At 50.2% G+C, this 10083-nt stretch overlaps 1 protein-coding gene across 1 annotated transcript; it reads left to right on the top strand.

Annotated features, from left to right (window-relative positions):
• Positions 1-2272: 2272 nt before the first annotated feature.
• On the top strand, positions 2273-4015 carry LOC115314651 (the record flags this gene model as incomplete). The annotated part of the gene is made up of 1 exon (XM_029973775.4): positions 2273-4015. A coding segment is annotated over one exon (1143 nt), but the record flags the coding sequence as incomplete, so codon positions are not given.
• Between the last annotated feature and the right edge of the window lie 6068 nt (positions 4016-10083).

Below are 10083 nucleotides of genomic sequence, written 5' to 3'. Positions count from 1 at the left end.
GGAATCCCCCGGGAGAGGAGGAGCCCCGACGCGAGGGAGGAGAGAGAGAGGTGAGCGCCGTCACCAAGGAGACAGAGACAGCGACAGGGGAAGCCACAAGCGCGGGGAGAAGCCAACTCAAGGGGGCAGGGGCCACGACGAGCGACAGGAGAAAATGCACGAGCTCGTCGCACAGCTAATGAAGATTGTTGACGCGCTGGTACCGCTACTCGAGGAAGGAACTGGCCAAGCCGTGAAGGAGTCAGCCCGATTAATCCACCGCCTCGTGTCAACCTAAATCAAACCAAACCCAGCATTCAAACCCCCAACCCAATCATGCCTAAAAAAATTAGAATCAACCAAACCCAACCGCTCCTACCAAGCATACTACAGTGGAATATCAACGGCATACAGGCGCACATCCAAGAATTAAAACTACTCAACGAGGGACCCGGAATCAGTAAAAACTACCAAATTATCGCCATCCAAGAACCCAAGGCCCCCGCCCACAAAATTCACCTATTGGGTTATGCATTGTACACAAGCAGAGCTGGAAGACCGGGAGCACACCCACGCGCGGCCCTGCTCATCAAGAACGATCTACCGCAGTACCGTATAAACCTCGACGATCTCTGTGGAGAGCGGGCAGAATATGCGGCGGCGTAGGTGGCCATACAGGGTCGCCCCATCGTGGTGGTGTCCGCCTACGTCCCCCGCGGGTCACCGGCTCGCAGTGGAACCCTCGAGATGTGCAGGAGATCCGCAGGCGCATCCCCACGGACAGCGAGGGCATCACCTGCGGGGATTTCAACGCTCACAGCGAGTCGTGGGGGGACGGGAGGATGACGCAGCGGGGAGCGGCCCTACAGGCAGTCCTCGACGACCTGGACCTCGTGAATCGACGACCTGGACCTCGTGAATTTAACACAAAGGGCTCCAACATACGTGGGACCCTGCGCAAGTGAAAGCGTCATAGACCTCACGCTGGTAACAAGAGGACTAAGAATTACGGCAACTCCGGCTCCGGACAGCGGAGGCAGCGACCACCGACCCATCATCATCGGAAAACCAGGCCGCGCCCCCCAAAAGAGGTGCTCAGTAACGAACTGGGACGAATACCAGAGTCGGCTAAAGGCAGCGGCCGCCTCGGGACAACCCCTCACCACCAAGCTGATAAAGGAGGCCCTCGAGGAGTTCACCAAATCCATCTCGGTGCCCTGCTTCAGGCCAAACCCTGACCTCAAGTGGGTGAGACTACGGGCCCAAAGAAGGCAGGCGCAGAGGAGATCCTGGCGCACAAAGTCAACACAAGACATCGTGGAGTACCGGCGCCTAAACGCGAAGTCTGGGAAGAGACAACGCTTCCCAACGCTGGAAGCGCGCAGTGAGCCAAATGCAGTGAGTACGACTCGCGAACTCACCCCCCCAGTCGCCCTACAGCCCACACAGGTCAGGACAAGAGAGGCCTCCACAAACACGGAGCCCAGCGCCAAAATCCCCAAAGTCGGTAAGCCGCAGCGGCAGAAAGAGGAGATCTATCGCAGGTCCTACCGGGCAGACAGCCAGCAGCAGCAGCGAGTGGGCAATGACCGGCGCGCAGCTGATGCACGGCACCTGTGTTAATCCTCTCCCTGCGCGGGCGACTGCCCCAGTGGCGAGAGGGAGAGGCCTCTCCGCCAGCAAGGGAAGGTACCCCCCTCACCTCCCTTCCCTGCAGCCTCCCCAAAAGACAGCGCTGGGGATTCCCCTCGGCAGGACGAGACGGCCACGCCCCCCACCGCGCAGGAAATGCGCGACATGATCAACAACCTGGAGCATCTGCTCCAAACACTAATCCCGCTTTTTCTTAAGAACCAGCAGGCTACCGCCATGATCCCGGAGGGGACCATTCTACATAGCATCACCTCAGGGATGCAACGTTCGCGGCAAGGAACTGGGAATGCCTATTGGGCACGGCAGCACTGCCAACATGAGGGCTAACAACCCATTCGTCTTTCTCGTCCAGATCCTGCTTGACATTGTGCTGGTGCCGGTCAACGTCAACAAGCTGAACGCAGGCACCGATGCTGCGCGCCGCGACACGCCGTTCCCTTCCGTCATCGGAGGAATTGCACCGACGCTGGACGACAGCAAGCATCTTATCTTCGAACCTGGAATCAGTCGTTCGTTTTTTGATGAACTTTTATCTTCGACTGTGACATCACCGTTTCGGGCTATAAAACGGCGCAGCGAGACGCTCCACGGCATTCGGCACGGCAGCACTGCCAACATGAGGGCTAACAACCCATTCGTCTTTCTCGTCCAGATCCTGCTTGACATTGTGCTGGTGCCGGTCAACGTCAACAAGCTGAACGCAGGCACCGATGCTGCGCGCCGCGACACGCCGTTCCCTTCCGTCATCGGAGGAATTGCACCGACGCTGGACGACAGCAAGCATCTTATCTTCGAACCTGGAATCAGTCGTTCGTTTTTTGATGAACTTTTATCTTCGACTGTGACATCACCGTTTCGGGCTATAAAACGGCGCAGCGAGACGCTCCACGGCATTGGGCACGGCAGCACTGCCAACATGAGGGCTAACAACCCATTCGTCTTTCTCGTCCAGGTAAGCAAACGATTTTGCAAGTCCTACCGTAGCAATAATGTTTGCTTGATTTTGCTGCCGTGCCCACGGTCCTGTTACTTGTGGTTGTGCGATGTGTTTTTCTCTCTGAGAATGCTACTTTTGCTGAGCGGCGATGTTGAGGTCAACCCTGGTCCAGAAACAGGCGCTATTTTACAAAAACTGAAAGAAATCGCCCGGGACATACAGGAAATTAAAAATGAAAAGGGTATAACAAATGACAGACTTTCTGCGATCGAGCACAAACTGGAAAGTCTCAGTACGCTTCAAAAGAACGTCAGTGCATGTCGGGAGAGAATAACTGAACTTGAAACGACTGTTAAAATTATTACCAGAAAGGTAGACGACTTAGAAAATCGAAGTAGACGGTCGAATCTGATTGTCTACGGAATTAAAGAACAAGAGAACGAAAACAGTCAGACACTCGAAAGAGTGGTCGTAGGTGAAATTCTCGAGAGAATTCTAAACGTACAAATAGCAGGCATCGAAAGAATTCACCGCCTCGGGAAACAGGCTGATAACAAGATCCGTCCAGTCATACTCAAACTACTGGACAGTAGAGATAAATCAAAGATACTGAAAAACTGCGTCAAACTGAAAGGAACAGATTTTTCAATCGGTGAAGATTTCTCCCGACACGTACAGCAAATACGTAAGAAGCTTTGGGACCGCACTAAAGCAAACCGAGATAAGCGAGAAAAGGTTTTCTTAACATATGATAAGGTTCGCATAAATGGGCATCTCTATGCGTGGGATGAGACAAAAGAAGACATAATTCCCGTAGAAAAAAACGATGTTCCCGACGAAAACTAACCGAAAGCCACATTCTGCCATCTAACCTTAGAGTCGTAAATATAAATGCAAGGAGTCTTCAAAATAAAGCATATTCATTGGAGTCCTTTCTCTTAGAATTTAATCCACACATAGTTACAATCACAGAAACGTGGTTACATCCCTTAATACTTGATAGCGAAATTGTCCCACCAAATTACATCATTCTGAGAAAAGACAGAACGACTAGAGGTGGCGGAGTAGCAATACTTCTAAAACGAGGTATCCTCTACGGACATATGCCTGATGTGAAAGATGTTGAATCTTTATGGTGCAAAGTGTCATTCGATTATTATTCTGTTGTTGTAGGTGTCGTTTATCGGCCTCCAAACTCCGACCACAAGTGTCTGTGCAACTTATATGATTACATGCAACAACACATTAAAAATCAAAGGATTATTATGGCTGGCGATTTTAATATACCTGAGGTAAACTGGGATTCGCTGCAACTTGGCACTGTTACCTCTGATGCAATATTAGACATTTTATTTGCGTTTAATCTGTCACAAATCGTCAGAGAGCCAACACGGGTGCAGGGAACGTCCAGCAGTCTGCTTGACCTTGTATTTCTTAGTGACCACTTCCCCCAGAGCCAAGTCGATGTTGAAGTAGTAACGGGCATATCCGACCATAAAGCAGTTATATGCACCATACCTATACGAACATCTAGGTTCTCATATGGTACCATCAAAACTGTACTTGATTTCAACAGTGCCGATGACGCGTGTATATTAACGTACCTTGCTCATAGATTTTATGATTTCCGTGAACTTTGTGACGAGATAGATGTCAGTATTGACGACATATGGAACGAGTTTAAATCAATTATCACGCACTGTGTTACACAGTTCATCCCAAAAAAACAAAAAATAACAAGAAAGCACAACCCATGGATCACGCGAGAAATTATCCACCTGAAACGCAAACTCAAGCGGCTAAGGAAGTCATCAAAAATACACTCCCTCCAGGATAACACCGACTACAAAGCAAAGATTTCAGAGCACTCTAAACTTCTTAAATTAAAAATTAAAGAAGCCAAACATAAGTACTATAACGTGACCCTCCACGAGTTCATGAAAGCGTCACCTCGGAAATTTTGGAACCACGTTAACCCTAAAAAGTCTCAAATGAATTGTATGAGCTCCATAGAGAAACAAAAAATGGCAGATGAATTTAACAATTACTTTAAGTCGGTATTTACAGCTGATGATGGTAATGACGGTTTAACTTTACCACAATGCAACACTGCTGAAGAACTTGGAAGCCTAATAGTTATGGAACCAGGCATATTTGCACTTTTACTCAATTTAGACACCAAAAAAGGTAACGGTCCTGACGAAATTCCGAATATGTTTCTTAAAAGATACGCCGAATGGGTTAGCAAGTATTTAGTGTTCATTTTTAACAAGTCTCTCTTCCTTTCTTCGGTACCCGCCGAATGGAGTTGCGAAAGTAATCCCTATACATAAATCTGGCGATAAAACTCTAGCCTCAAATTTTAGGCCCATATCACTTACTTGCACCTGCTGCAAACTTCTCGAGCATATTATTCTCAGTCATGACATCATTTGTAGAAAATAACAATATCTTATTCCCACATCAGCATGGTTTTAGAAGTGGACTATCGACCGTTACACAGCTAATTGAGATTCTTCACGATTTCACGATGGGCATAAACAACAGAAGTCAGGTAGATGCAGTGTTCTTGGATCTCTCGAAAGCGTTTGATCGCGTTTCCCACGACAAACTGATAATAAAACTTAAACATGTTATGGGCGAAGGACCGATAATTGCATGGATTGAAGACTACTTAAAAAATCGTTTCCAATTTGTTTATCACGAGGGACAAAGTACGCGACCAGTTGCAGTAGTATCCGGCGTCCCACAAGGTTCCGTTTTAGCTCCATTTTTATTTCTACTTTTCATAAATGACATAGCCGATGGCATTGATGTTAACATAAGATTATTCGCTGACGATTGTATCATATATCAAGAAATTAAGAACCAAGACGATCACATCCTACTAAACAAATCTCTTAAAAAGATTTCCGACTGGTGCGATGACTGGCAAATGGTGATTAACAAAGAAAAAACAGTCTCCATGAGTTTCACGAGAAAGAAAAAGAATGTCTCCCAGTTTCAATATAGCCTTAAAGATGAACCCTTGCATAGAGTCACCGAGTATAAGTACCTAGGAGTCTTAATAACATCTGATCTTAACTGGAACGCACACGTTAAATATGTATTTAATAAAGCTCTCACGAAATTATTCCTTCTGAAGAGAACCTTAAAAGGTTCGTCTTGTGAAACAAAACTCCTAGCATATAAAACCCTTATACGTCCAGTGCTTGAATACGCAAATATTGCTTGGTTCCCTCACACGAATATAAACATAAACACACTTGAAAGCCTTCAGAGAAAGGCAATTAGGTTTGTTTATCATAAGTATGGTCGTTTTGACTCCCCTACAGAGCTTCTGAAAAGAGCAGGTTTACAGACCATTACTGACCGCGCAACATTAAATCGTCTAAAATTTCTCTACCTTCTTTTACAAGGCGCCTTTAAGATTGACTCATCCAAGTACGTACAATTGTCTAACACAAGACCGACTAGACACAAGCACAGCCATACACTTGTTGACTATTCGTTTCATAATAACACCTTTAAACACTCATTTTTTCCCTCTGCCATTAGAATCTGGAATAGCCTTGATCCACACGTGTTCAGTCACGGCACTGTTGAATCATTTATCAATGCAGTCGAAGATGAACTTTTTTCGTAATTATTGGATGTTTTGAATGACGAGAAGTGTTGTTCATTCGTTGTTAAGTGCCTCACATGTATCTTTTTATTGTGTACCAATGCCTGCAATAATCCCTTCGGGGATTGGCAGTATTTTGAAATAAATAAATAAATAAAGCACTAACAAAACAAGTAAGCCTAATGCTGTGAAAGGTTGCCCCTCGATCCTCCAGTGGAACGCGAACGGGCTCGGCGACCGCCTCACCCACCTGAGGGCAGAACTCTTGGCCAGGCCGTACGAGGTGGTGCTGGTGCAGGAGCCAAGGATGGACGCAAGCAAAATAACCATTCCCAGCTACACCGCCTACTGCTGTCCCGGCCGGGAAAAACAATCCTGGGCGGCCGTGCTCGTCCACAAAGACGCAACCCACTGCCGGATCGAGAACGCCGATTACTGCTCAGACACACTGGAATTCGGGTAAAGAAAAATAACAAGACATTCTCTATCTCTTCCTGTTACCTTCACTCCCGCGCGGCGTGGGGTGGAGAGTGCAAAAATACTCCAAAAGCCGGGAGACGTCATAATTAAAATAAGTACACCGACTTGACATAACAGAAAAAACAACTTCATTAGACGTTTAGTCGCGCTTTGAGGCCCCTTGGCATCCGAACTGTTTTCAAGCCATACAGAACTATTGGAAATTCCGTTTCCAAACCAAAGGACCCAACCCCGGCGAACGTCCAAAGAGGCGTTATCTACAAGATCCCCTGCAGTGACTGCCCAGCGTCCTACATTGGTGAAACCGGACGGAGGAGAGATACCAGACTCAAAGAACACAAGCGTGACGTCACGTACGCATCCCACGCGGCGCAACTGAAGACTGAACTGGTGGACCATGCGTGGACAATGGGGCATTCTTTCGACTTTCAGGCCGCGACGACCTTGGCGAGAGAGGACAGATGGGGGCCCCGAAAGCTTCTAGAATCGTGGTTTCTTCGCAGGGACACATCCGTGTGCAACAAAAACCGCGGCCCTCTCCACGAAGCTTACATGGACATTTGTGATAAATAGCGTTGAGTTTAGGTTGAACCCTGCATTTGCTGTGTAACTACTGATGATGCCTCCCGCATGGGAGGCGAAACGTCTAATGAAGTTGTTTTTTCTCTTATGTCAAGTCACTTATTTTAATTATGGGGTGGAGAGGTCATAAAACAAATTCACGCGCGAGAAAAGGGTATAATCATTCTTGACGGAGACTAACTCGCATAACGAGCTGTAGGGAGACGGGAAAATGACCGTGCGCGGCAAGCGTTTGCAGGAGGCCCTTGACCAAACCGACTTGGAGTACAGCGGAACAGGGCAGCCCACATTCATCAGACGAGGTGTCAAGCAGAGCGTACTCGCTTTAACGTTCTGCTCGGCGCAATTCCCACTGACCACGGTGCTCGAGCAAGACAGCTGGGGGAGCGACCACATTCCCATAACATCGGGACCGGTCCCACGGCCACCCAATCGAACGTGCAAGGTGGTCCACTGGGACAGGTATCGTGCCTTCCTCCGCCAGTACGAGGTGATGGGCTGGCTCCTTGACAGCCAGGCCATCGGCGCCGCACTCAAAGAGTCCACCACGACAGTGAGTATCCCAGTTGAGCGCCCTAATCCTGACTTTCGCTGGCTCCAACTCCGAGCACAAAGACGCCAGGCACAGAGGGTGGCCCTGCGGACGGGCCGTCACGAGGACACACTCCGGTACCGACGCCAGGATCGACTCTTCAAGAGACATGGAAAAAGGCTCGCCAGGGAGCGGTGAAAGCAGAAGTGTGAGTCCTTCGACGGCCCCCGCGGGGCCACCAAGGCGTGGAAAATGGCAAGGACCCTCTGCGATCGACCGGGACTGCGAGATCCGATTGCAGGTATGGCGCTCGCGTTTAACATTTCCGACGCAGACATCCGAGAACTTCTAGCAGACGCACTGCTCTCCCCTCCACCCGCGCCTGCCGCCCGAGATGCACCGCCTGGATGGCGAGACTGGAAGTGGCACGCGAAGCCCCAGATGACAGAGGGGCTCGGAGACTTCCAGCTACACGAGTTGGAACGCGCCCTGGCATCGCTCCCACGTAAAAAGTCGGCCCCTTGAGCCGACGGCGTCACCACCGCAGCGCTGAGAAACCTCGATAAAGCGAGCTACCCAGCGCTGCTAGAATTGTTTAATCGTGCGTGGCGAGATGCCAACATCTCTCCGAATGGCTTTCTACAGTCGTCGTCCCGATTCTCAAGCCGGGTAAGCCCAGAAAAGATCCCAGCTCGTTCCGACCCATCGCGCTTACGTCGTGCATGGGGAAACTACTCGAACGAATGGTGAAATGCCGACTCAAATATCATCTCGAGTCGGTGGGCGGATACCCGGAAAGCACTTGTGGATTCCGACGGCACCACTGCACCGCAGACGCCATCGCGGATCTGGTGACCACGCTCGAGGAAAGCAAGGCAAAGAGATGGACGAAGGAAGTCGTCCTTCTCGATGTGTCTAAAGCATTCGACGCCGTCAAACACTCAGCAATTCTGGACATGCTCAGGCTGTCAGGAATCGAGGACCGACCGCTCCGTTACGTGAGGGCGTACCTCAGCGGCAGAGAGGCATAGGTGCGAGCAGCGAAGGGACTCAGCACTCCCAGGAAAATCAGGTGTGGCGTCCCCCAGGTGGGCGTGCTTTCCCCCTTGCTGTTTAATGTAGCTATGGCGGCCCTCCCGCAAATTAAACATTGGCCATAAGGGAGTCAAACGCCTCCAAATAGCGGTTTACGCAGACGACATTGCACTTTGGGCAACTGCTCGGCGATGGCACCGAGCGGCCGTGCGGAAAGCTTTGCAGAGAGGAGTCACCAACATTGAGCACTATCTTTCCCTGTTCGGCCTGTCCCTCTCCCCGAGCAAGTCCGTCGTTCTGTGCAATGCCCCCCACTACACATATCGCTTCTCAATGTCAATCAAAGCAGGCGGCACAGAAATTCCAATCAAGAAGCAAGCAGCTTACCTGGGGGTGCAACTGGACAGGAAAGCCACATGGGCTCCTGCGGTTGCAGAGGTAATCCGTAGGTGCCGACGCTACACGCGTATAATCCAAATGCTCGCAGGCACTTGCCGCGGAACCTCACAGGGTATGCTGTTGACCCTTTACAAGGGATTGATTCTTTCTCGTGCACTGTACGCACTGCCGCTTCTATCACTCACAGACAACCAGTGGGAACTGCTAGAACGGATGCAACGCTCTGCACTTCGCGTCTGCCTCGGAGTCCCCCGCACGGCCTCCTCGCGCCATACACTGAACGACGCAGGCGTCATCACGGTAAGACTCGCAGTGGCCGAATGAGCAATGCGACACCTCATCCGGATCGGTGAGTCGAGGGGCACAACCGGGCTGCCCGAGCGTATTTTACAACGCACACGGTCCCAACTCGCTGCGCACGCGAGGAAACTTTTTTGGATCGCGGGCGGCCCGGGGAACAACTCTACACCACTACCACCGAACGAGGAGCCTCCGCTGCGAGCCGAACTGAACGCAGGTCTCGGTGCACCAAAGAGGCGCATGGCTGCAACGACGGCGAGGCAGCACGCGGAGCATCACATTCACGAGCACTTCCTGGGCTGGGCGAGCACGTTCACGGACGGGTCGGTAAATCCTGCGAGCTACTTGGCCAGCGCGGCGGCCGTGTCGGAGGACACCGGCCGCACGGAAAGTTATTTGAAACGACTCTAACAATTGGACTCCTGGAACATTTTTTGAATCTAGTGCAAAGACTTTAAACGTAGATCCGGCTGCTTTGGAGAGGGGAGGTTTTTCAGTAGGTGGCACGTTGTTTGGATGTGTGAGCACGCTTGGTGGCATGGGATGTATGAATTGGTCGAA

The sequence above is a fragment of the Ixodes scapularis genome, unplaced genomic scaffold (genome assembly GCF_016920785.2).
Source record: "Ixodes scapularis isolate PalLabHiFi unplaced genomic scaffold, ASM1692078v2 PGA_scaffold23__2_contigs__length_901104, whole genome shotgun sequence".
Taxonomy (NCBI): Eukaryota; Metazoa; Arthropoda; class Arachnida; order Ixodida; family Ixodidae; genus Ixodes; species Ixodes scapularis.
This window is presented reverse-complemented; position numbering and strand designations above follow the sequence as displayed.